At 41.3% G+C, this 27,913-nt stretch overlaps 1 protein-coding gene across 6 annotated transcripts in view; it reads left to right on the top strand.

The window, feature by feature from the left end:
- SLC39A11 (solute carrier family 39 member 11) overlaps positions 1-27,913 on the top strand; it is a 514,219-nt gene that overhangs the window by 52,412 nt on the left and 433,894 nt on the right. For 4 of the 6 annotated variants that reach the window (XM_021002501.2, XM_078155890.1, XM_021002500.2 and 1 more), the window contains exon 4: positions 23,439-23,597. The exons of 1 other annotated variant lie outside the window; for it this stretch is intronic. In XM_021002501.2, the coding sequence (XP_020858160.1) occupies positions 23,439-23,597 (159 nt within the window). Of the gene's footprint in view, positions 1-22,065; positions 22,171-23,438; positions 23,598-27,913 lie in introns of those variants that run through there. One more of the 6 variants, XM_021002502.2, reaches the window with a different exon arrangement.

Here is a 27,913-nt window from a genome sequence, read left to right as displayed (position 1 = left end):
AAATGAGCAGAGCCAGGAAAACATTTTATGCTATAACAGTATTGTAAAAGTGGACAACTTTGAAAGACTTAATACCTCTGATCAATGCAGTAATCAGCCATGATTCTGGAATATTAATTATAAAGAATGCCAACCACCTTCTAACCGAGGATGGACTCGAGGTGTAGAGGTAGACATTTTTTTTTGGACATGGCCAAGGCAGGCATTTGTTTTGCTTGTCTCTGCATATTTGTTATAAGGAATTCCTCCTGTCCCCCTCTCCCAGCAACCCCCCCCCCACAGAGATATAGGAGGATGAGAAAACAAATGCTTGTTAATTATATAAAAATAAAGAAAAAGAAATAGAGCCCTAAACAACCTGGCTCCCAACATATCTTTTCTGCCTCATTGGATATTATTCTCCCTCCCAAACTCTTTGACCCTGCCAAATTGCCTTCTCTCTGTTCCTCACAAAGGACCCTCTCTCATCTCCGTGCCTTTGCACAAAAAGTTGTCTCCCATGCCTAGGATGCATTCTTTCCTTACCCTTGCCTCACATCTTTTAAGATGCAGCTGAAGAGCTGTCTTTTGCATGAAGAAGTCTTTCTTGATTTCCCCAACTTTTGGTGCACTCCCTCCCAAACAACCTTATATTTAACTATTTTACATGTACTTGCAATTATTAATGTTATAGTGATGCTATATACATTTATACATGCATTTGTTGACTCTCCAATTACAGTGTAAACTCCTTGGCAGTAAGGATTGTTTCGTTCCTTGTACTTGCATCCCAGGTTCCTGGCACAGTACCTGGCATTTAGTAGGTGCCTAATAAGCACTTGTTGATTGATTGACCCTTAATTCATCAAGTGATTGACTTGTTTCACCAGTTACTTATTACCTGTGAGACTCTGAGCAAGTCACATCCCTCCCCTGTACCTCAGTTTCCTCATTTGTGAAATTAAGGGGTTGTATTGGATAGCTTCAGAATCCTTCTAGCTCTGAACCTGTGATCCTCTAATCCTATTTATTATGACTGTTTAAAGCTCTTCCCTCATCCTCCAGAGAAAGGGATAAAAAAGAGATTAAAACATTAGGAATCAAAGTGCTTTGATAGCTTGACCCCCTGTGCTTGATCTTTGCTGTCTGGGTGTCAAGCCCTTGGTCTGAGCCCTGGCCTTGGCCTGAGTCCATAAGCTTCACTGGCCTCAATTTCCTCAGGACTTGGCAAATAGGAAAATGATGACAACTTCTCAGGGGTTATAGGGAAGTAGCAGGGGTAGCAATTTGATCTCAGGTCATAGGAACTCTTGCTCTCACACCACTGGGTTAGAGGGGAGAAGGAGAAGCCATGTCATATGTTCTGTACTGTGGTATTTCTTCAGTGCCCTCTTTCAGTTGAGGAAACTCTGCACTTCCTGTGCATAGATCAATTGTGATAGCTCTGGAGCTAAGTGAGTTAGTTCCCCAGAATTGGGAGGTGGTGGTAAAATATATATGCATATATATTCTCCCCCCAATTACACATATATACATAATTTACTAATAGATGTATATTATACTAAACATGTATGACATACATATATATATATATGTATACACACACACACATGATGAATGCATAAACAAGGGGAAAATAGGTTAATATTGTATTTAGGAGGGAGAAGACCTGTGGTGATTGCTTGTGCATAGGGCTTTTAAGTAGATAGAGTGTGTGTTTTGAGAGTGTGTGTAAGTTTATATGAAGTTGCAAATGAGAGGGCACATGAACCAGCAGGTGAAAATAGTTTTCAGGGCTAATAGAACTCAAAAATAATAAAACCTCATGTGGGGTGGGATGTGCTTACCAAAGTAATTTTATATCCTATATCATAGGGCCTCAGAGTCATGGAATCGATTAGATTGTAATCTAATCTGTACCTAAATAAAATTCTTCTCTTCATCTCTAATATTTCAATTGCATCTTTTAACAGCCCTATGTTTTGTTTCATTTTTTTTTTTGGTCCAGAACTCTGGCTTCCTCTATGTGAGGCCCTCCAGTGTGGAAATTCTCTTTGCTGATAGAAATCAGTTGTGCTGTAACTTGGTCTTAGAGAGTTGCTTGGGGGCACGGAGAGGTTAAATCATGTGCTCATGGTCACCTACCTAATGTATGTTAGAAGCAGAACTTGAACCCACATTTTCCTGATGCCGTAGCTGACCCTTCATCCACCACATCTCACTGTCTTTCTCAGCCCTGTGTTACAGATATGTAGATTAGGAAAATGAGCTTAAAGAGTTGAGTTTGGGTACAGAGAGTCAGCTTCACAAGTATAGTTTAAGGAAGATATGACTAGACAGCAGTTTATCAGAAAACAGCTTGCAGGTTTGAGTGAATTCCAAACTCCATGTAAGGCAGCATTATGATATGGCAGCCAAGAAAGCTGGTGGTCAGGCGGCATAAAGAGAAGCATAGTGTTCGTGAATAGGGAGGTGATAATTCTGTTGTGTTTTTTCCTGGTCAGGACACATTTGGAATATCATGTTCCGTTCTGTGTACCACATGTTAGGTGTCTAAAGTGGAGGCTAGAGGAGGCAGCCAGGTTGGTGAAGGGCCACAATGCAGGGATTGGTTGAAGGGACTGGGAGCATTTATCCAAGGGAGAAGACTTAGGGCAGGGGTTCTTAACCAGTTTTCGCATCATGGACACCCTGGGCAGTCTGGTGAAGTCTGTTGACCCCTTCTCAGAATATTTTAAAATGTATAACATAAAATACATAGGATTGGAAACCAGTTATATTGGAATAAAGATGTAATTTTTTTTCTCCCATCCAATTTCATGGACATCTGAAATCTTTCTCTGGACCACAGATTAAGAACCCCTAACTGAGGGGTGATGTGATGCCTATCTTCAAGTATTTGAAGGGACGTCATTTGAAAGAAGGATTAGAATAATTTGTTTAGTTCCGGAACTAGGAGCAATGTGTAGAAGGTACAAAGAAGCAAATTTAAGCTTAGTGTAAGGAGAAACTAACCAACCACTAGAACTGCCCAAAGGTGGAATGGGCTGCCTCGGGAGGTAGTCAGTTACCTATCAATCGATCAATAAGTCCATAAACATTTGTTTAGCACTTTCTATATGCTGAGCACTGCACTAAGTTCTGGGGATACAAAGGAAGGCCAAATACAGTCCCTGCTCTCAAGGAGCTCATGGTCTAATGGGGAGTTCCTCTAACAAAGGACAGATGACCCTTTCCCAAGTATCATTTTAGAGGAGAGTCTTGTTTGGAGATAGGTTGGGCTAGGTGGCCCCTTCGGCCTCTTCCACCTCCATGACTCTGACTGGCTCTGCATCTGCATGGAGTGTGGAGGGATATGGTGTCTGGAGAAGTGCCCCGATCTTCTGTTTGTATTTGTCATGAGCATGTTGCAGTCTCCAGGACAATGGTTAACTTACACCATTACATTTAGAGTGGTGAGTTTGGAAAGCTATGATAATTCTTTGGATGGATCCTCAAGATCCTTAGTCTCCTCAGCAACAAATTTATAAAGTGCTTCCTAAGAGGATAGCTTCCTTAGGTAGTTGGCCAATCTCATCTTTCATTTTTAGGTTCTATTTCAAAAGGTGATGTTTTCTGAATTTGTCCCCCAGTTCTGGAGGTAGACAAGTAGACAGCTTCAAGTGACTGCGTCACACGGTGGCACACCCATCCGGTGCGTATGGAAGGTGTTTGTTTGTGGCTTTTCTCTTTGCCTTGACATAGAGCGATTTTAACATACATTGGGAGTTTGTAGTGTGAGATGGCTCCACTGATGCTTGTAGAGAAGATGAAGATGTACAAACCAGAAAACCAAACACTATTAGGCAAGTACCTGAGAATTTACATAGTGTTTCAGTAAGACGCTGCCAGGACTAGTGAGTGGAGAGTTTGCCTCACTTTCATGAAGATCTGAGTTCAAGTCCCATTTCTGACACATTCTGACTCTCTGATCCTAGACAAGTCACTTAACTTCTCAGTGCCCTAGGCATTTCTCTGACATGGGGCCAACCTGTGTTGGTAGAGGGAGTTCCATCATCTGGGGATTCTCTATGCCAGTGAGATCGCAGGTGCTGTCTCCTCTATCCCCTGTCTTTATGAGAAAGGGAGGGTTGGTAAGGAGGATTTGTCTATTAAGGGACTAAGTGGAGACTTATCCTCAGTCATACTGTCAATATATGAAACTGAAACCAAAGGAAACATTTAAATATGAAAAGCCAACAGGTGTATGGGGGAGCCACAGTTTCCCGGGAGACATGGCTGGCCATGTGACTCATTGCCACAGAGCAAGGAAACATCCCAGAGACTTAGCAAGAGAAGGTCTTAGAAGGGCAAGACCTTTGTTGCCCTGTACCACCTCTTAGGTGTTTTTTGTTGGTCTTGACTTTTGGCAATAAATATATTTTTAACCCCTCTTATGCCGTAAGATTTTATGCTTTTCCATGAATGAAGAAGGAATTCATAGCTTTGTAGTGATGAGTCTCTCTGTACTTAAGTAGGCTGTTCTTTGGAAAGCAGACTCAGCCCATCCTGTTTCCTGGAAGTGTATATGAAGTCTTCTAGGCATGGTAGGCTCTGCTGGAGGCCTCACTGTCCTTATATAGTCTTTGAGAACCTGGGTCACCTCTATGCTGTGGGAAAGCAGAGTAGGACTTTGTGGAGGAAAAGGAGATGAAGAGAAAAGGAAAAGGCAGTGAAGAGGTTGCTTAAATGGTTAATGGACAGCCCACGTGTCCCCTTGCTATCTCTGTAATGTCTGGAAATCTAGAGGAAGGACTTCAGTGTGTTAGGTTTCCCCTTGTGGGGGATTCATAGGAGGCCATGGACAAAAGTGGGACAAGATGAGAAGATCTTGGCTGGGTTATTGTCTGTACAATTGGAGGAAGTACTCACATCGATGACCGGAAGTAGCCATAGAACCCTAGGTATCTGACATCAAATAATGTATCCAAAAGAGAACTGTATTATGTAACCTTGCTAAAATAGCTTGACTATACAATGCTTTCTATAAACAAAAACAAGGTACCGTTTTTCTGACTCTGTCCTGGTAGTCGTGGTTGTGGATTTTAGTCAACAGCTCAGAGATGATTTTGTGTAATCTGTAGCTTTTATTTATTTTGGCTTTGTTATCCAATCATTCATTGGCTTGGTTCATGAAGGATTGGTTATATTAATCTCTTCTGGGGAAGAATGAGTATGTCCTTTGGGAAATCCAATACCATCCAGGTAACTGGGAAGTTTTGCCCATTTAATAACAATAATAATAATAATAATAATGATAACAACAATAACTAGCATTTATATAGCATTTTAAGATTTGCAAAGCACTTTTTGTGTGTTATCTCACCATTAAGGGGACATAGCATCTCATTTTGCCTTAGTGGGTGCCAAGCATTGACCCAGTTGTTTCTGAGAAGGAGGCATGTTAACTGAGAGAACAGACTCATGTGTTTCTTTAGGCTTTTTAGACCCATTTTGATTATGTATAAGTCCTGATTGTGTGCTTATTTTGTATGCCTGGAATATTGGCATGAAGTTTCCAAATCTGCAGGGAGAAACTCCTCCATCTGGGGATATAAGACTTATCTTTCTGATCCTCTTGATAAAAGAAGACACTAATCGAGGGTAAACTTGTTATTTCTATGAAACAGTTCAGAAATTTCTCAGAGATTTAATTATGTTAAATTTATCAGGATGTATTTGTGCCAGGAAATGTCTCTAATTTAAGGATTTTTCAGATTTATAAGATGGGATAAAAGGTCTGTGTGTGGGGAGAGATAGGCTATGGTCCCCTTGATACCTTAGGGAGAAATGGAGGAAGTCAGATGTGGAAGAGATGTGTTAAGAGGGATTATCTTGGCCAGCAAACAAGCATATTATTGGTTGGATTACTTGGCACAAATATGAATATAAGTAAATGCTTTATCTATGAAGGAGAATTCCTGGTATGAGAACTTTTCCCCTTAGTTCAGATTGCATTTGATTAGTGACTTAGATAAGTCTTAGGGAGTTCCACATGGCTAGAGTCAAACAGCTAGTAAGTGTAAGAGACAGGATTGTAGTCCTATTCTGGACTTTAGGCCCAAACTCCATCTGGTAGCCATCTACTTGACATAATGGGCTTGTAAATGGTACTTGCTGAAGTGAATTAGAGTTTGGAGGAGGTGGTCTTTAACAGGGTTGGTCAGGGATGCTTGTGGTAGCAGGGATATGGGCTAGTGGATTGACAACTGTTTGCATGCCCCTAAATATGTGCAAACACATATATATATATTTATATTCATCTATACTCCATATGTTTTCTCTTGTATAGGTACATTCATTCTCTATTGACTACAGACTTTAAAATAGCAGTAACTCAATTTTGTTCCTGTTTTTACAGTCCTTTTTCACCTTCCTTAACCTGGGGTATTTAGAATTTTAAAAAATGATGATTGTATTTCAATATTATTGGTTTATTTTGTATTCCTATATATTTTATTCATTTAAAAATGTCATTTTGAGAAGGGATCCATGGGCTTCACCACACTGCCAGAGGGGTACGTAATACACAAAAGCTTAAAGAACCCTTGCCTTAAAGTCATATTCACGATGCATCATCAGTTTGACTCACTGATTGTTTCTTTTGAGTCGGGGGGGGGGAGCACCAAAGAACTGATGCTTTGGGATGGTGTTTCCCTTGGTGAGAGAAATTAATTAATCAATCAATCATTCAGTCAGCAAGCATTGGTTAAGCAATTATGCCAGGATCTCTGGAGCTCTTCCTGGATAGGACCAGAATGATTATTGGTGCCATGTTAATCAACTCCTTGTCAGAAGTTGGCAGGGTCTGTTCCCTGATCTGCCAGCAGTAGAAACAGCTTGGAGCTAGAGATGAAGGGTTTTGGGGAGAGCCCTTAACAGCTGGTACAATTGTCTACTAATTGGCTAGCACTTAGAAGATGATGATGGATTGGTGGCTGGGTGCCATGTCAGGTTACCTCAGAACTGAGATGCCCCTTTGGGGTTGGTGATCAGCTGCTGGACAGGTAGAGTCACACTTCTGTCCTGATGGGGATGATGGTTGTTGGCACAATGAGGGATTCTGTGGAACCTCCCTGAACCCAAAGAGAGTGAGTCACAAATCTAACTCAGAGAATCTGCAGCAATGGGGCCTGGAGGAGTAGTGTTGGGTGACCTAACTCTAACTGAGTCGCTGAACATTTGATTAGAGTAGAACAGTTTATATTCTGTATCATAACACTTATATGTTAAATATATTTTGTATGCTTTAAAAAGTTAATGATAATAGTTAGCATTTATATAGCACTTTAAGGTTTGCAAAGTATCTTACCTGTTATCTTATTTGATCTCACAACTACACTGTGAGGGAGGTGATATTATTATCTCCATTTTACAGAGAAACTGAGGTTGAGAGAAGTTAAATGACTTCCCCAGGGTCATACGGCTAGTAAATACCTGACGCAGGAATTGATCAAGTGTTCCTTACTCTAAGTCCAGCACTGTTACATTGCTGAGCGGGGCTGGTCACATGGAAGATTTTGGGGATAACTGTATAAGCCACTGGAAATTTGCCCTGTCAGTAGAAATTGAGGAAGACATCTAGCACATTGGGTTGACTCCAGTGGCAAACTTATGAGAGGGCATGGTAGATATGGATTGATGCTGATTTGCATTGTTGGAGGGAATATTGTGTGTGAGGTTATAGGTGAATTGGGGAGACTGCATATTCTAGTATCCCCATAGTGTTTAGTGTAACGTCAGAAGGCTTACTTCAGAAGGTGTTCCTTAAAGAGTTAAGTGGCATCCAGTCATTACTGGTGTTCTGTGTTCAGTGATTTCTCCCTTTTTAATTGGATTTTACAAGGAAGGAAATTTTTTAGGTGTCATCTCTATCTACCTTCTTTTTTGCTGACTGTAATAAATCGGTGTGTAATTGCACCCATCTGTGGGAATACTCCAATCCACCCCTTAGGAGAATTCTCCACAAATTAGTTTATATTTACAATATGAAAGTCTCCCATAATGAATACTAAAGTAGAAACAAAATGGTTTACCTGCTGAGGGCTATACATTCGGATGATTATTTTAAATTACTCCCTTCTGGTGCCTCTAAAACTAGAAGGAAATTATTAACGCTATCTGATATGAATTCTTACAGCAATTTGTTTTGAAGAGCAGGATCACATAATATGTTTTGGTAGAATTTTTAGGAGTGACATCATGGTTTAATGGAGAGGGGACTGGCCTGGGAGGCAGGACAGATATGGGATCAAGCCCAATCTCTGACAGTTACTAGTCCTCTAACTGTGAGTTTACCTGAAGACTTTATCCTAGGTCCTCTTTTCTTTTGTCTTTATCTTCTCTCACTTGGTGATCTCATCAGTTCCCATGTGTTCAATTATCATTTTTATATGGACTCTATTAAACTGTTAATCATACATCTTTAACTTCTTATTGGACAAGAGGCATCTCAAACTCTGCCTATCTAAAATAGAACTCTTTGTCTTTCCCACCAAAGCCACCTCTCTCTCTCTGTCTCTCTCCTCCTCTCTCTTCCTCCCCCCCTCACACACACACACACACACACACACACACACACACACACACACACACACACACACACCCCGCCGTCTTAGTTCAGGCCCACGTCATCTCTCACTTGGACTATTACAGTAGCCTCCTAATTGGTCTCTAGGACTCTAGTTTCTTTCCTCTCCAAACCATCCTCTACAACTGCCAGACTTACTTTCCTAAAGTTTAGATCTCACCATGTCAAATCCTTTTCTTAATAAACTCCTGTGGCTCCTTATTACCTTTAGGATCACATACAAACTTCTGTTTGGCATTTAAAATCTTTTACAGCCTGGCCCCTTCCTACTACTTCAGCTTTCATTGACTCTACTCTTCAGCTATTTGGCTTTCTTGCTCTTCCTCACATGTAACATTCTCCTTCTGTACCTTTCGCTAGCTGCCCACCATGCCTGGAATACACACTTTCATTGCCACTTCTTGGAATCCATAGTTTCCTTCGAGACTTAGCTTAAGAGCCAGTTTTTGCTTGAGGCTCTCCCCTCCTGCAATTCTAGAACCTTACATCTCAAAGTTACTTTATATTTGAAGGTAATAGGGAGCCACTGGAATTTGTTGAGTGGTGTGTGTGTGTGTGTGTGTGTGTGTGTATGTGTGTATGTGTGACACAGACCTGTGTTTTAGGGAGATCAGTTTGACAACTTTGTTCAGGCCTATACATTAGGAATTCAGGGTCAGGATTTCTATAGGTAGAGATGGAGGAGGAGGATTGAGGGTTCCAGGCAGAAGGAACAGTGTAAACAGAGATATGGGACTGGCAAGAGAAGGGCAAAGTAATTGACTTTGGCTGGCTCACAGCAGCTCTAGTTCCCAGCAGGAAATTTAAATAGTTCACATGTATTCAGTGAATGTCATATTTGCTCTGCAGTTATGAGCAAGCAGTCAGCTGCTAGACATGGAGAGAGAAGGAGAGAGAGCCCAGGACTTTAGATATGTGGGACTCTCTGGCATCTTAGGATCCTATCTGTTTAATGAGTTTTTGACCCTTCCACAGGATCTGTCTACTCATTAACATTCCAGAGAGGTATATCTTAGTTGTGTGATACCTGCAGAGTACCCAGCATAAGCAAGGGCCTTATTTGTCTCTGATTAGTGGGAAGGAACTAGGAAACTCTGACCAAGGTGATGGTTACTGATAACAACTGGCCCCAGACTAGGCTAACTGGACCTGTGTGTAACACTTGCTCCCAGTCATATAGCTAGGAATAAGAGTGGTCTTCTAATTCTAAGACCAGTGGTCTTACCATTATACAAAAATATGCAGGGAGGAGTAGCAGGACCAGATTTTGGACGGCCTGCTACAGCAAACTTAAGGGGCTTGAACAATAGATAGGCGATAGGGAGATACTGTTGGTTCTTGAATGGGGTAGTGAACTGTACTTTAGGCATCAGAACTGCTTTGGGAAGAAGGTTTTGTTAGGGGTGTATATAATGGATTTGAGAGAGGAGAGATTGTAGGCAGAGGGACAGAAATCCAGGTAAGAGGTAATGAGAGCCTGAGTTAGAGTGGTAGCAGTATCAGTAGAGAGGAGAGATGGATATGAGTGACCTTATAGTGGTAGAATGGTTGATATTTAGCAGCGGATTGTATGTGGCAGGCAAGGGAAGGGTAAGAATTAAAGATGATTCCATGGTTTCCAGCTTGGGGGGATCTCTTAGGTGCCACTGACAGAGGTGACGGTCAGGTCAGTAGGAGCATAGGAGGTATTGGCAGCAAGAGCTGGAGAGAATGAGCTTAGTCTTGGACATGTTGAGTTATCAGAGGAATAGCCAGATGGAGATGCCTCCTAGACAGTTGGAAATGTGTGTGGTGCTCAGTGGAAAGTTCAGGGCTGGGGGCTTAGATTTGTAAGTTATCAGCATACAGGACATACTGAGCCTGGGGGTTAGTGAGTGTACGTTAGGAATAAATGAACAAGTGCTAGTTATAGACCAGGAATAGTGCTGGGAAGACAAATACAAAAGTGAGGCAGTCCTTGCTCTCATAGAGCCGACGTTTTAATAGGAAGAAACAGCACAGCTAGGAAGTAGTAGCAAAGGAAGGGACTTTGACCTGGGGCGTCAGGTACAGGAATGGAGCCTCTGGGCAGCCACTTGGTAGGCCCTTCCCAGAGGCAGGGGTAGGATTAAGTTGATTTCTTTGTTCCGAAGTAGAAAGGGAGTGGTGGTGGTGAGGTATTCATTGCAGTAAGGTGACAAGATGGCCCAGTGTAGATGGATGGACGGCATACGAAGCATGTTCTGGTCTGGGCCAGCTGGTGAAAGTTCACTCAATTTCTCACCAGTCGAGACAGCTGAGCCCCAGGTGAGAGTTCTAAAGCTAAATGTGTTGACTCGGTGAACTCAGTGGCATTGTGAATGGAGAGGAGAGATGGATGTGAGGGACCTTGTAGATGGAATGTGGTAGGTAAGGGAGGAGCAAGCCTTAGAAATGACTAGGACTCACGTTACTTTAGCAAGGGGAAGAGTACAGTGAGAGAAGATGGGTAAGGAAGACCTCTTTACCACATGTAATTGTGTGTTTATGGGGAGGAAGGGGTAGATAAAAAGCCATTGAATGAGCTAAAGTTGTTGTTAGATGTAGATGGAGAATCAAGAGAGTGCATGTGGAGGAGCCATTCTGGTAATTCTGGTGAAAATTTTGTTAGTAAAACTGTAATGTGGGGCAGCTAGGTGGCAAAGTGGATCGAGCACTGGCCCTGAATTCAGGAGGACCTGAGTTCAAATCCGGCCTCAGACACATAACACTTACTAGCTGTGTGACCCTGGGCAAATCACTTAACCCCAATTGCCTCACCAAGAACAAAACCAAAACCAAACAAACAAACAAAAAACTGTGATATGTTTTTGTTATTTTATGTTAGGGACTTGTGATTTTGTCAGCCTCCATTAGCCTCAGATCCAGACCTCAGAAAGGTTAAGTATGTTGTCCACGGTGGTCACCCTGCTGGTAAATTTCATAGCAGAATTTAAACCCACTAGCACACTATCCACAGTGCTCAGTACTTCTAATTTTTACAGTAACATAATATCAATAATTGCAATAATAGGATTCAGTAAAGGTACCTTTCTGAAAGGATGACTAAATAGTGAGTCATCCAAGAAAGGCTGAAGTGGGTAGAGTGGGTAACCTGAGGCCGGAAAGATGTGATCAGGGTATGGCTGTTCTCTGTTCTCGTTAATGAGCTGAAAGCGGAAGGTGCTTCAGACCAGAAACCAGAACTGAGTAGAAGATCTGCTTGTCTCAGCTCTATAATTTACTGATCTAAATGTGAAGTTTATTGATAGTATTCATGCCACCAGGGATATGTACAATCATACCCACACAGACACACACTGAAAGGGGACCTTTACTAATCTACTGTCACTTCCTTAGTCTCAATCTTTGTTGTCATCCTGAGAGATGAAGCACCATATCTAATTGTCTCAGGAGAGCCGCCTGTGCACAGCTTTCCAAGTGGTTATGGCTGGCATTATTTTATACTCAGGATGAGTCAGGAGTTAGAGCCCTTTATAAACATACCACTCTAGGATAGGCGGACCCCAGGCCTTTTAACCACAATAGTGTAACAAGAGACAAGTGAAAGATTTCAGAAGTCTGATCAATATAGAGATCCACCGTGACTTCAGAAGACTGATGATGAAGCGTGCATGCCTCCTGTCTCTTGGCAGTGAGGTGATGGGCTAGAGGTACAAAATGAGACATACATTTTCAGATTTAGCTAATGTGTTGATTTTTTTTTTTTGCTTTACTATATGTTTTGGATATGAGGGGGGAGTGGCTTTTATTTGAAAGGAAGAGGATTGATGGGTGATGATAGTGATGGAGAAAAAGAGTGAAAGAAAAGAGCATTAGTTCAGCATTTAAGAAAAAACACAGAAGAGAGAAAAAAGTTGAGGTGAGATAGACAATAAGGACAGTTTTATTACTGTTATGTTAAATACACTTAAAAAACCCACAAACTGTATAACAAAAGTTCATTTATATACAATGCTCTTTTTTCCTTCTTTGTATTATGAAATGTTCATATTTGTTATTGTTTGCTAAATTAATAATAAAAAATCCTTTTATTGAATGTATTCAACTCAGCACACATTTATTAAGCTCTTACTCTTTGCAAAGAATTTTACTAATCATGGGGATATAAGAACAAAAATGAAACATACTCTGCATTTCAGGAGTTTTTATTTTAAGAGCGATAGAACATATATGAGCTCAGTGGATAGAGTGCTGGGCCTGAAGTCAGGAAGACCTGAGTTCAAGTACAACCTCAGACATTTGCTAGCTGTCTGACTCTGGGCAAGTCACATTTAACCTCTGCTTTAATCCACTGAAGAAGGAAATCAAAAACCACTCCAATATCTTTGCCAAGAGAATCCCATGGACAGTATGGTCCACAGGGTCATGAAGAGTCGGACTCAACTAAATGACCGAATGCAACAAGAATATGTGGGGGTGGGGAACTAAAAGTAAATAACATATGTACAAAGTAATGCAAAATGATTTCATGAGGGAAATAGTGCTGACACCTGGCTATCAGGGGAGGCCTCATGTCGTTTGGAGAGAGCTATGGATTCCACGAGGTGAGAGTGATAAGGGAGTACATCTAAAAGTGGAGAGCTACCTGTGCAGAAGCATAAAGGCTGGAAATGGAATGTTTTGTATAGGGAACAGTTTAACTAGACCAGACAGTGAATGGCTGAGAGAGTCATATAAAATAAGGCTGAAAGGTAGGTGGGAGCCAGATGGTAGAGAGCCTTAAATGCTAGACTGATGATTTTTAAACATTTTGTCCTAGAGGTAATAAGTAACCGTTGACAATTTTTGAGTTGGGGGAGTGTGATATGGTCCCCTGAGTTTTAGGAATATCAGTTTACCAGCTATATGGGGGATGGGTTAGAGAGGGGAAAGACTAAGCAGGTAGACTTAGAAGGCTATTAAATTAGTCCTAATTAAATTAGAATTAGGATGCTATTACAAAGTACAGGTGGAAGAGGTTAAAAGACTAAATTAGTGTAGAGTTTTAGTGAAGAGAATGGGAGAGATGAGATGGATTCTATGGAGAAAGATTTGAGGAGACTTAGGAAGAGTGGAACATAACCAGGTGGTGAATCTGCATCACTAGAGGATGGTAATGCTCTCAACAGAAATAGGGATACTTGGAGGAAGAATTGTTTAATGAGTTATATATTCTGTATGTTGAGTGAGACTTACAGGTCCCTCATGTCCACCAGGCAGATAGATTACAGTGTGGGACTAGAAGTCAGAAGAGTGATGAGGGCATTGGATTTGGGAATTGTCTGCGTTGAGATGATACTTGAACCCATGTAGGCTGATGAGGTCACTGAGGGAGAGAATGTTCTTTGTGCGTTGGTTGTTCGTCCTTTATTCTCGAAGAGGACTGTGGCATCAGGAAGGTAATGTCATGAATTGCAAGTGAATTAGATTTAAGTGAGGGAGGATTGTGTAAAGTCACCAGCCTCATTTTCTCCTCCAGAGCCATCTGAGTCCAGTGGTGAGATAGACATCAGGATGACTGGAGATGGCTCTGTGGGAGAGAATGTAGGGAGATAGGAAGAGAGGGGCCCCGGACAGAGACTGGAAGGATGCCCATATATATTTTTTTGTATCTTCAGTACTTAGCATGGTGGCTGGCATGTAGTAGGAGTTTTAATAAATGATTATTAACTGACCATATCTAGTATGGGAGAGGATGAAGATTTAGTAAAGGAGACTGGAAAGGAATGTTTGTTGGGTAGGAGGTGCACCAAGAGAGAATTGTCACAAGCCAAGGCAGGAGATTGTGTTCAGGAGGAGGGGGTGGTTGACAGTGTCAGAAGTTTCAGAGATGTCAAGTAGAATGTTAGGACTGAGAAACGACCGTTGGATTTAGCTGTTATGTTATCACTGGTGGCCATGAGAAGAGTGATGTCGATTGCGTGGTGGGGTCAGAAGCCAGATTGCAAGATACTGAGAAGAGAGTGAGAGGTCAGGAAATAGAGGCAATGAACGTAGTCGACACTTTCTAGAACCTTGACTGTGAAAGGTTGAAGAAATAGAGGATGGTAGCCTGGGGAGATGTGAGGTTATGATGGGGGAGGAGTAGACATTTGTGTGGGCAGAAAGAAAGGAGCCAGTGAATAAGAACAAATAGAAGATTTAAAAAAAGAGAAAGGTGGAAGCGTTAGCCTTACCAAGAAGGGCCGCTTCTTTATCAGACACCGTGGCAAAGGAGAGAGTGATAGAATATCAAGGAGGAGGTTTTTACAGTGTGGAGTAGGGAGGAAGAGGGAGCTCACAGCAGAAGGTTTTTTTTTAACAATAAAGTAAGAAGCAAGGTACTTGATGGAGAAAGTGCTGTAGGAAGTTGAGGAGAGAAGAGCTTTCGAACAGCTGCTGTGGAGAGTCTGTTAAGTCAGAGGAATGAATGACTTGCTGTACAGCAGTGAGAATTGAGTTGAGATGAAGTCAGGTAGATTTGTAGGCACAGCGGTGTGATTTTGTTCAGGGGCGTTGAGCAGCATGCTGTGGGTAATGGAGAAGGCGAATAGTGCGGGTGACCCAGAATCGGGGTTTGGTAAAGCATGACTGACGAAAAGACAATAGAGAAAGAGAGTTAAGTGTTGATAGTAAATGGCTAAAATAGTTAACCACAGGGGCAAGAATGTGAGAGAAGTGAAGCCAGAGTAGGGGTAATGAACTTGAAGAACAGGTGGGGGTAGAAGAGCTCTAGGTCACAGTGAACCAGAAGAATAGGTTTAAGAGAAATCCTGTTGAGTGAGAGAAGGAAGGCTAGGAGGTTATGGAATAAAGGAGAGGAGTTCTATAGTTCTGGGTCATGGAGGTAAATGACTGATGGTCAGGTTAAGGTTATGACCATCTTTGTGTGTGGCTGAGATGAAGAAAGAGATCGTCAGAGGTTAGTTAGTAGGTTCATGAGTGGGGAGGCAACAGTGTTCAAGGGGGCATCACCTGAAGTCCCCATGTATGAAGGCAGGGAAGGGAGTGGAGACGAAGACTGAACTAGATATTGAACTTTGTGAGAAAAGCAGAATAAGCTGGATGCTTGATAGATGACTGTGACAAGGAGTTGGATTCAGTGATTGAAAATAGATGGTGTGAACATCACAGGAAGGGAGGTGTTGGGTCTTAGGAAGTGACAGTGAGGAGCAATCAGTGTGCCTTTTCCTTTTCCTCCAGGCTTAGCGTAGTGTCCGACATATACTTAGGTGCTTCATAAATGTTAGTTGACTGATTGACTGACTGAGGGAAGGAATCTTCAGTACGAGAAGGGTTTGTTGGCCAGGGATTCTGTGCCTTCTGGGAAGAGGCAAGTTTTTGTTAGCACAAAAAGCTAAAAAGACTTTGAAGCGCCTTATGGATTGTTTCATTCATTGTTTTTGCATCCCCAGGGCTCAGTATTGCCAATATTCAGTGTTTGGCATATAGTAGGTAGTTAATAAATGCTTACTAATTTAAGCAATAAATGCTTACCAAATTAAGAGGTCTAGGCAAAAGGAAAGTTTGTTGACTATGAAGTGGGACTTTCAGAGGGAGCAGTGGAACAGTAGGGTGGAGGAGAGTAAGAATTGGGGAAGTGAATTAGGGATGTGATTATGGGGAGAGAGAGGAGGGTGAGAGGATTTCACCTCAGCAGACACTGGCTCTGACTCGTGGAGTGTGGCGTTTACTTGCCATAGGATTTCCAGCGCCGCGAGCTGATAGGGATTCCTGTGGTGGCTGAGCCCGGAGTCATTTGTTGGTGCTCACTATGATGGGTTCTGACTCTTAGAAGTCCAGAATCGTTTCCGGTTCTGAGACCCTAGTGTTAGAGAAACAATAAGATAGTGATTAGGTCCCTAGGGACTATTTTTCCCCCCACTTCTTTTCTTCATGTCATTTTAAGAAGGTGGGAAATGAGGCACGCACAAAGATACACTTGTGTGTGTCATGGGCGTTGACTTCCTGATATTTTAATTGTCAGAAGCAAAGGCTCCCTTTGGTATACCAAGGAAGTGGATCTGTGATGACTTAGTCTCCCTCAGAGCAGGCCATCTATTGTGCTGGGTGCCTTAGAAGCTGGAGAATGTGAGATTCTTTTGCAGAATGCCATCTACTTGACTTAGAGATCAATTTAATAAAGCCTGTGTTTTTTCTACATATTCTTGTCTACTTGAAGGGCTTGAATTCACATCTGTGGCACAAGGGACAATAATTTGAGAGACATTTGTTGGTCCCTGTTGCAAGAGAGCTATTTGTGGGAGCCAGGATGGCAGATTAGAGGCAACCCAGCTGAATTCTCTCCACATTCCCCTCCAAATAACTTTAAAATAATGCCTCAGATAAAATTTTGGAGTGGCAGAGCCAACAAAAGTTCTGGAGGAAACATTTTTCCTGGCCTAAGAAAACTTAAGAGGTTGACAGGAGAAATTTGTAACACAGGGGTAGAGGTATGTCCAGGGGCCTACATGTGAGGCAGCAGAAACAGCAGCTGCAGTAGGAGCAGCAGCTTTGGGAGCTCTGAGCCAAGAGGTGGTGCGGGGGTTGGACAACTGGTCAGAAAGATTACCTGGCACCCTTTGCTGGCACTGATTGGCGACTCTGTTGCCCATACACAGTTCTGGGTTGCACTTCCAGTGCGGAAAGGAGTGCTGGTTGTCAGTCACGAGGGAGGAGAGGCTTTGGTCGCAGTTCTCAAGCAAAGAGGAGTGATAGAGCTTGTGGCTGCAAGGACCAAGGGCACTTCCTGGGTAAATACCAGAGGATAGATCAGTGACCATGCCTGTCCCAGGATCATACCACCTTGGAAGCATCAAAAACTTGCATTCCTCCAAACAAGCTATGAAACGGCAGCATGAAAAAGCCTGACTTGGAATAGCATATCCCCACTCCCAGGGGAGCAAAGCCTAACTTTAAGATGAAGTTCAAAGTTAAGAAATAGGCTGGAAAAAATGAGCAAATAACAAAGAATATGACTGTAAAAAGCTACTATGGTGGCAGGGAAAACCAAGTCATCAACTCAGAAGACAATGGTGTGAAAACAGCTGCGAAAAAAAAGCCTCAAAGAAAAATGTTATTTGGACCTAACCCCAATAAGAATTCTTAGGAGAGTTAAAGAAAGAGATGAGTGATAGAGGAAAAATTGGGAAAAGAAATGAGAGTGAAACAAGAAAATTGTGAAAAGAGAGTCAATAGCTTGATAAAAGAGACACAAAAAAATACTGAAAAAAATATTGCCTTAAAAAACAGAACTGGCCTAATATTAAAAGAGGCACAAAAATTCACTGAAGGGGAAAAAAAAAACCTCCTTAAAAAGCAGAATTGGCCAAAAGGAAAAAGAGGTATAAAATGTCACTGAAGGGCAGCTAGGTGGCGCAGTGGATAGAGCTCTGGCCTTGGAGTCAGGAGGACCAGAGTTCAAATCCAGCCTCAGACACATAACACTTACTAGCTGTGTGGCCCTGGGCAAGTCATTTAACCCCATTGCCTCATCAGATCAGAGAGAAAATACTTCAAGCAGCCAAAAAGAAACAGTTCAAATATTGTAGAGCCACAGTCAGGATCACACAAGATTTAGCTGCTTCCACATTAAAGGAATGAAGGGCTTAGAATATGGTATTTCAGAAGGCAAAGGAGCTAGTATTACAACTAAGAATCACCCACTCAGCAAAACCGAGCATACGCCTTCTGAGGAAAAAGTTGATATTTAATGAAATAGAGGACTTTCAAGCATTCCTGATGAAAAGACCAGAGCGGACTAGAAAATTTAACATTCAAACACAAGACTCAAGAGAAGTATAAAAGGGTAAACATGGAAGTATAATCGTCAGAGACTTAATAAAGCTTAACTGTTTACATTCCTGTGTGGGAAGATGATACATGTAACTCCGAAGAACTTTATCATTATTAGGAGAGTTAAAAGGAATTTACATAGAGTGCATGAATCTGAGTCAATTATGTTGGGATGATTTTTTAAAACGAAGGGTGAGAAGGAGGTATGTACTGGGTGAAGGGGGGAAGGAAGAGGTAGAATGGGGAGAATTTTCTCACGTAAAACAGGTATTCATGGAAGAGCTTTTAAAATGGAGGAGAAAATGAGGGGTAGTGGGCAATGCTTGAACTTCACTCTCGTTGGAATTAGTATGGAGAGGGAAGACTATATGTGTATATGTACACACACACACACAGACACACACACACACACACACACACACACACACACTCAGTGGTGTATAGAAATGTAACTTACCCAGTAGGGAAATAGTAGGGGAAGGAGATTAGAGAAAGGGGGAAGGGATGATAAAAGGGAGGATAGATTAAGGAAGGTCAGGGTTAGAAGCAAAATAAACTTATTATTATTATTATTTATTATTATTTTTGCTTTTTGGTGAGGCAGTTGGGATTAAGTGACTTGCCCAGGGTCACACAGCTAGTAAGTGTCAAGTGTCTGAGGCCAGATTTGAACTCAGGTCCTCCTGAGTCCAAGGCTGGAGCTCTATCCATTGCCCCACTTAGCTGCCCCCAAAATAAACTTTTGAGGTGAGACAGTAAGAGAGACGGGGGGGGGGAGAGAAGAAAATATGATGGAGGGAAATACACAGTAATCATAACTGTGAATGTGAATGGAACGAGCTTACCAAGTGGATAGCAGAATGGATTAGAAACCAGAATCCAGCAATAAGTTGTTTACAAGAGACATACTTGATACAGAAAGACACATACAAGGTTAAAATAGAGGGCTGGAGCAGAATCTAATGTGCTTTAGCTAAATTAAAGAAAGGCAGAGGAGTAACAATCAATATCTCAGATAAAGCAAAAGCAAAAATAGACTTAATTAAAAGGGATAGTCAGGGAAACTACATTTTGCTAAAAGATTCCATAGACAATGAAGAAGCAAACATTTTTTGATAGCAAGTTTCTCTGATAAAGGCCTCATTTCTCAAATATATACTGAGTATAGAACTGAGTCAGATTTCTAAAAATAAGAGATATTCCCCAGTTGAGTCAAGGAATATAAACAGGCAGTTTTCAGAAGAAGAAATCAAATCTCTCTATAGTAATGTAAAAAAATACTTGAAATCCCTATTGATGAGAGAAATTCAAATTAAAACAACTCTGAGGTAGCATCTCACACTTATCAGAAGTGACAAATACTGGAGAGGATGAAGGAAAAATAGGTAAACTAATGAAATATTGACAGAGTAGTGAACTAGTCCAACCATTCTAGAGAACAATATGGAACTATGTCCAAAGGGCTGTAAAACTGTGCCTACTCCTTGACCCAGAAATACCACTACTAGGTCTGTATCCCAACAAGATCAAAGAGAAGGGAAAAGGATGTATAGGTACAAAAATATTTATAGCAGCTCTTTTTGTGGTGGCAAAGAATTGGAAATTGAGGGGATGCTTATCAATTGGGGAATGGCTGACCGAGTTGTGGCATATGATTGTGATGGAATACTATTGTGCTATAAAAAATGATGAGGTAAGTTAGTTTCAGAAGAACATGGCAAGACCTATATGAACTGATGCAGAATGAAGTGAGAACCAGGAGATTGTTGTGCACAGTAGGAGCTATGTTGTAATGATAATCAGTTGTGAAACACAATTGCTGTGATCAATACAATGACATAAGACAGTTCCAAAAGACTTGTTATGAAAAAATTCTATCCATCTCTAGAGTGAGAACTGTTGAACTCTGAGTACAAATTGAAATGCAATTTTCTTACTTTTCTTATTTTTCTTACTTTTTTTTCATGATTTCACATGTATAATTGATATCATATTTTTTGCCTTGGATGGGGAAGGTGGTGGGAGGAAGAGAATTTGGAAGTCAAAAAGAAAGTAATGTTAAGAATAAATAAATAAATATATGTATGTATTTTATTTTAATTTTTATAGGCAATTGGGGTTAAGTGACTTGCCCAGGGTCACACAGCTCGTAAGTGTCAAGTGTTTGGTCTGAGGCCAGATTTGAACTCAGGTCCTCCTGACTTCAGGGCCGGTGCTCTATTCACTGTGCCACCTAGCTGCCCCTATGTATGTATTTTAAAAGAGGGTTGTTGGCTCCATGAGCTTTGTCATGGGGGACTGATATGTAACAATTTGTCTCTTAGGATCTAAACACACTTCTGAAGCCCTTGATGTTTTAGTACCCATTTGCATTCTTTCATTGACGTAGCCCACATAGCACCTGAGTGTTCTCTCTTTCCTATCAAAACTTACCTTTCCTATATCCTTTTCTCTCACAATATTGAGGAGAGGTGAATGCAAATGACCTTATAGTGATGGAGTGGGCAACATTTAGCAGCAGATTGTATGTGGCAGGTAAGGTAGGGGATAATTTTAGTTTCTTTTATTACTGATTTGAGACTTTTTCTTTCATATGGTTGTTGATATTTTGCTGTTCTTCTTTCAAGAACTGCCTGTTCATATCCCTTGACCATTTATCTATTGGGGAATGACTCTTGTTCTTATATTTTTGATTCTAATCCTTATATAGCTTAACTATCAGACTTTTGTCAGGGAAGTTTACTACAAATATATTTTCCAGTTAACTTAAAAATTAATTCTCTTCTAATTTTACCTACATTGATTTGTTTGTGGCAATTTCCCCCCAATTTTATTTAATTAAAATAATTTTATGTCCTGTAGTACACTATCTCTTCTTGGTCAAGAACTTTCCTTTTATCTGTGGTTGAGAAAGGCATCTTCTTCCTTGCTTCTTTAATTTTTTTATAGTGTAACGTGTCATATCAAGGTCATGTATCCAGTTATAACTTCTTGTGGTATATGGTGTGAGAGGACCTGAGTTCAAATGTGGCCTAAGACACATAACACTCACTAGCTTTGTGACTTGCTCTGGGCAAGTCACTTAACCCCAATTGCCTCACCAAAACAAGAAAAAAATGATGTTGACTTTTCCTGATCTTTCTGTCTTCAGGTATTCGAAAGTCTATTATGTATAAAAGGAAAGTAGATGTGTCCTGTGTTGTCCTCAGGTCAGTTGTAGAAAGGTAAATTTCCACTTAATATAAAGAACTACCAGTTTTCCTACACTAGTGCCCTTTGATCTGGAAGTGTGAGGTAGCTCAGAGGCCATCTAGACATGTTATCTATGAGGAAACTGAAACATATGCAGGTCAAGTGATTTTGTGTAGTGTCCTAAGAGTCAAGGATTGACCTTGAGATTTGAACCTGGGTGACTGGAAGGAGAGTGTTGCTCAAAGAGGATGACTTGCAAGAAGTGTGGGTTTGGGATGTTTCAGGTAGGTTGAACTTGAGATGCTACATTAGCATCCAGGTAGAAACATACAGAAGGATTTTAGTGACAGGGACTTGACATCACAAGCTAGATTGTTTGGCTACGTGATGTGAGCATGATGTACATAGAGATGATAACTGACCACATAAGAACATGATGAGATGACTGAAAGAGGGTATATAAACATGGGGACCCAGGACAGAGCTTTGGGGGACACCTATGCCTCATGTTGCAAAGGAAAGTGAGAAGCAGTGGTCAGACAAGTAGGAGAAGCAAGAAAGAAAGAAGACTGTTACAGAAGACAAGGAAGGACAAGGTATTGAGATGGGCAGTAGAGTCATAGCTGTAGAAGGGTCAAGTAGAATGAGAATTGAGGAATAGCCACCAGAACAGCAATGGTAACTTTGAAGAAATCAGAAAAAACAGTGATAGGGCTAGAAGAGAGATGACAAGGGGTTTAGAAGTGAGTAGAAATGGGGATGAGAAGTATGGACAAACCTTACTAGGAGTTGAGATGTAGAATGGTAACTTGAGGGGATAGCAGAGTCAAATAACTCTGTTATTGTGAGTTAGTGAGCTTCTTGTCACAAAAAAAGCATTCAGTTAGGGGTTCAATGACTATATGTCAGAGCTATTACAGATTTCTTTGTGGACACATCCAACTCTAGACTTTATGGCTCTATGGTCAAGTGTCCTTAGAAGATTTGCAAAGTTTAGAATATTCTCAGTGGTTCATTTTTATCCTTGATTTGTACACCTTGATTTATTACTTAATCTGATATATTGCCAGATCTAATGCTATTTTGGAAAATAAACAGTTGTGGCCAGTTTCAAGCTCAGAAGATGCAAATTGGTACCGGGGAGCAAATGCTCAATAGTTACGCCTTTGGGTTGACTTAGTTTGCTCTATTCTAGGTGCTTTCTAGCTTACTATTGATCTCCCTAAAATGTGATGCCCAGAACTGAATGCAGCACTCCAGTTATGCTCTGTCTAGGGCAGAATGCAGTGGGACTATCACTTAGAAAAGAGTCAGTCCACATGTTCAGTTGTGTACCCACGATGCACAAAGCCCTATATGTTAGGAGTGGGCGAGGTAGGTGGTGATGTTGGGGATGATGTGAAAGCAATAGAAACAATGATCCCTAGCCTTGAGGACCTTAGAATTTGATGGGAGATAGTGGGCATATGAATATGTGCTGACAAGACTTTTAAATAAGCACAAAATCGTACAGTGCATGCCACTGATAGTGCTTAGAGGAAATGAGGGGGATGCAGTGATTGTAGCTGAACTCAGGTTGAATGGCTGCTACCCAAATTTGTAAGTCATTCTAACTGATATTCACCCATTTCCTTGCCCCATCCTTTATAAAAGGACACATCTTACTGCCCAACAGTGTTAGCTTCCTGGAGTTCTGAGACTGGACCTTTGGTTCTGGGGGTACCTAGTGCCTGGAGGTAAGTGGTTGGTCAATATGAAGCAGCATTATGGGAATTATCATACTCACCTTGGGCTGACGCTGATGATCCAGCATGGAAGCCCTCTTGTGACTGTTTGAATGATTCTGGTGGCTTCCTTTATTCAGGTCATGCTAGCTGCTTCCTATTGGTCGCTTCTGGCCCCTGCAATTGAGATGGCAGAATCCTCAGGAAATTTTGGTGCCTTTGCTTTCTTCCCTGTGGCAGTTGGCTTCACCCTTGGAGCATCTTTTGTCTACCTGGCTGATCTTCTGATGCCTTACTTGGTGAGTACCACTCAGCACCAGGCTTAACACGTAGCCAGGGACACCACTGATGGAAGGTTGCAGAGTCCAGCGAAGATGGTTGTTCCTTGCTTTGTGCAAGACTTTTATTCCTGTAAAAATATGTGTCTAAATCTCAGGCTTTCTGTCAAATAGGTAATGATCTGTAAACAAATTTGGAATGCTCTGAGAATCCTTCTTTAAAGTGAAGAATCTTTTTGTGATGTGAACAGTTATCCTCCTCCTCATCCCCATTTATCTAGCTGGTGTGTTCAGATTTTTGTGTGTCATATTTATTATGAAAAAGAGCACACCTGAACTATTGCTATGTGGGTGGGCATGTGTATGTTTGAGTATGAATAATACAGAAGTAGAAGATATGGTCTGTCTTTAAAGAGCTAACAGAATAGGGAGATGGAATACATACTGGGAAAATGCCTTAGGAACACTGATAGAGCATAACCTTTCACCAGGTTTAAATGAATACAGTACAAACCAAGTCTTTGGGTGCTAAATGGATGCAGAGTAGATGAGGCCATTAGGGTCGGGGGGCATCAGAAATCTCACCCTCTACTCTTGTGTGGGACTGACAGCTAGATTACAAAGAGCTCATAGGTGTGTCATTGCTTACAGGCAGCGAGAAGATCATAGGTTTAGAACTTGAAGGGGTCTTAAGGGTCATCAGATCTCCACTTTACAGATGAAGAAAGTGGGACCCAAAGAGACTGAAGTGACTTGCCCAAAGTCACGGAGCTAGTGAGTAGCAGAGCTGGGATTTGAACTGAGGGCTTCTGACTGCAAAGTCAGTGTTCTTTGTGCTAAAGTATAAGTCTACGGTTTGGTTGTGGTTGTTTCTGTAAAGATAGCTGAGGCCGGGCCTTGATGTAAATGAGAACAAATGCTGTTGGCCCATGCTCCATCACACCTATAACCTAGAAGCCTGGTGAAGGTTACCATGGGCCCTCTTCCTTGTGCACAGGGAGATGAGGTCAGAGACTTGCAAGCATAAGCAGCTTGTCAGAAGTGAGCCAGTGGGAAGAGGCCATGAGGGATGCTCTGTGGATTGGGAGGAAAAAAAGGACTCAAAACCACCATTCCTAGAAATGAGCAGAAGAAAATCCACTTGGGTCACTGTTGGTTATAGAATATCATGGTCAGACTACTACAGAGAATGTGTCATTTAACTTTCTGAGTCTCAGTTGCCTCATCTGCAAAATGATGAAGAAATTAGACTCAATCTCTAAAGTTCCTTTTGGACTTAGCAACTCTGATTAATATAATGGCCCACCAAGGTTCCAGAGGACTCATGATGAAAAATATTATCCGCCTCCAGAGAAAGAGCTGATGGATTCAGAGTGCAGATTCTTTCTTTTTCTTGCTTTCCTCCTCCTGTCTCCTCCAACCCCCCAATCATGGCTAATGTAGTGATTTGTTTTGTATAACTTTCTATTTGTAATGGGTTTTGTATTTCTTGCCTTTTCAATGGATGGAGGAGCAAGTGGAAGAGGGAGAAAATGTTGAAATTGAAAATAAAATAAACTGAATTTTAAAAATAAAATATCTTTCAGCTCTAGATCTATGATGTAAGGTCCCAAATCTGTAATCTTATGATCTACGATCCCTTCTATCTCTAAATCTTGTATGCTCTTTAGTAAGGCTATAAATGTGAATGCACAAGTCCTACATGTGGGACTATTTTATTTTTCTTTTTATTTATATAAATTTATTTATTTTTAGTTTTCAACATTTACTTCCACAAGATTTTGAGTTCCAAATTTTTGTCCCATCTCGCCCCTCCCCCCACCCCAAGATGGCATGCGTTCTGAATATACCCCTTCCCTTAGTCTGCCCTCTCTTCTGTCTCTCCCCCCCTCCCCATCTCTTATCCCCTTCCCCTTCTATTTTCCTGTAGGGCAGGATAGACTTCTGTACTCCATTTCCTGTATTTCTTATGTGAAAACTTTTTTTTTAAACATGTGTTTTTTAAAGCTCTGGGTTCCAAATTTTCTCCCTTCCTCCCTCCCCACCCACCCTCATTGAAAAGGCAAGCAACTCAGTGTAGGTTATACATGTGCCGTTATGCATAGTAGACATGTTGTGAAAAACTAACTCTATTTCCCTTAATCCTATTCTGCCCCCCATTTATTCTATTCTTTCTTTTGACCCTGTCCCTCCTCAGAAGTATTTGCTTCTGATTACCCCTTTCCCAATCTGCCCTCCTTCTATCATCCCCTGCTCTCTTGTCCCCTTCTCCCCATTTTCCTGTAGGGTAAGACAGATTTCCATACCCAATTGAATGTGTATGTTATTCCCTCCTTAAGCCAAATCCTATGAGAATAAGATTCATCATTCCCTCTCACCTTCCCCTTTCTCCTCCACTGTAAAAGCCTTTTCTTTTCTGTTTTTTTTTGTGAGATAATTTACCCTGTTCTACCTCTCCCTTTCTTCTTCTCCTAGCATAATCTTCTCTCATCCCTTAATTCTCCAGATATGACCCCTTAATCTTCAACTCACCCTGTGCCTCTACCTATCTATCTATCTATCTATCTATCTATCTATCTATCTATCTATCTATCTATCTACATACATATAATTTTTTCCCTCCAACTACCCTAATACTGACAAAGGTCTCATGAGTTATAAATATCATATCTTTCCATGCAGGAATGTAAACAGTTCAACTTAATAAGTCTCTTATGATTTCTCTTTCCTGTTTACCTCTTCATGTTCCACTTGAGTCTGTATTTGAAAGGTCAAATTTTCTATTCAGCTCTGGTCTTTTCATCAAGAATGCTTGAAAGTCCTCTATTTCACTGAATGACCATTTTTTCCCCTGAAGGATTATACTCAGTTTTGCTGGGTAGGTGATTCTTGGTTGTAATCCTATCTCTTTGCCCTCCGGAATATTATATTCCATGCCCTGTGGTCCTTTAACGTAGAAGCTGCTAAATCTTGTGTTATCCTGATTGTGTTTCCACAGTACTTGAATTGTTTCTTCTGGCAGCTTGTAATATTTTCTCCTTGACCTGGGAACTCTGGAATTTGGCTACAATATTCCTAGGAGTTTTCCTTTGGGGATCTCTTTCAGGAGGAGATCTGTGGATTCTTTCAATTTCTATTTTGCCCTCTGGTTCTACTATATCAGGGCAGTTTTCCTTGATAATTTCTTGAAAGATGATGTCTAGGCTCTTTTTTTGATCATGGCTTTCAGATAGTCCAATAATTTTTTCTCTCTCCTGGATCTATTTTCCAGGTCAGTTGTTTTTCCAATGAGATATTTCACATTGTTTTCTAATTTTTCATTCTTTTGGATTTGTTCTACTGTGTCATGATTTCTCATAAAGTCACTAGCTTCCACTACCTATCCTAATTTTTAAGGAAGTATTTTCTTCAGTAATCTTTTGGACTTCCTTTTCCATTTGGCCAGTTTTTCTTTTTAGGGCATTCTTTCCTCATTGGCTTTTTGGACCTCTTTTGCCATTTGGGTTAGGCTATTTTTTAAGGTGTTATTTTCTTCAGTATTTTTTTGGGTCTCCTTTAGCAAGCTGTTGACTTGTTTTTCATGATTTTCTTGCATCACTCTCATTTCTCTTCCCAGTTTTTCCTCTACTTCTCTTACTTGCTTCTCAAAATCCCTTTTGAGCTCTTCCAAGGCCTGGGACTGATTCATATTTTTCTTGGAGGCTTTGGATGTAGGAGCTTTGACTTTGTTGTCTTCTTCTGGTTGTATATTTTGATCTTCTTTGTCACCAAAGTAAGATAATATAGTCTGACTCTTTTTGTGCTGCTTGCTCATGATCCCGGCCAATTACTTGAGTTTTAAACTCTTTGTTAAGGTAAGAGTCTGCTTCCAATGTGGAGAATGTACTGTCCCAAGCTTCAGGGGTTTGTATAGCTGTTTTCAGAGATACTTGTAGGGACCTGTAAATTTTCAGTTCTTCCAAGGTGGTATGATAAGGGGCGAGGTGTTTACTCCTTTCCTGGCCTGTGCTCTGGTCTGTTAGTGACCACAAGCACTCCTTTCTGTCCTGGAACTGTGAAGAAGGTTTCCTCTGCATTGCCACTACAAGCTCCACCACGCCAGCGCTTCTCCTCGCCCCAGGACCGCCACCCAGAACTGTGACCCAGATCCAAGCACGGGCAAAGCAAGAGATTCCTGCCTCAGCACTGGCAAAGAGATCCCTGCAATCCCCCTCTGATCAGCCACTCAATTCCCCCTCACTCTGTGGGCCAGAAGCTCAGGACGCAGCCACCACCCCAGGGCCCATGCTCTGCGCTCTGTGCTGTGGAGCTGGCTCTGACCTGACTCTTCTCTCAGC

This window comes from Phascolarctos cinereus, unplaced genomic scaffold, assembly GCF_003287225.1.
Source record: "Phascolarctos cinereus isolate Bilbo 61053 unplaced genomic scaffold, phaCin_HiC Scaffold_5;HRSCAF=322, whole genome shotgun sequence".
Taxonomy (NCBI): Eukaryota; Metazoa; Chordata; class Mammalia; order Diprotodontia; family Phascolarctidae; genus Phascolarctos; species Phascolarctos cinereus.
The sequence above is the reverse complement of the archived record's forward strand: the minus strand, read 5'-3'. Positions and strand labels throughout refer to the sequence as shown.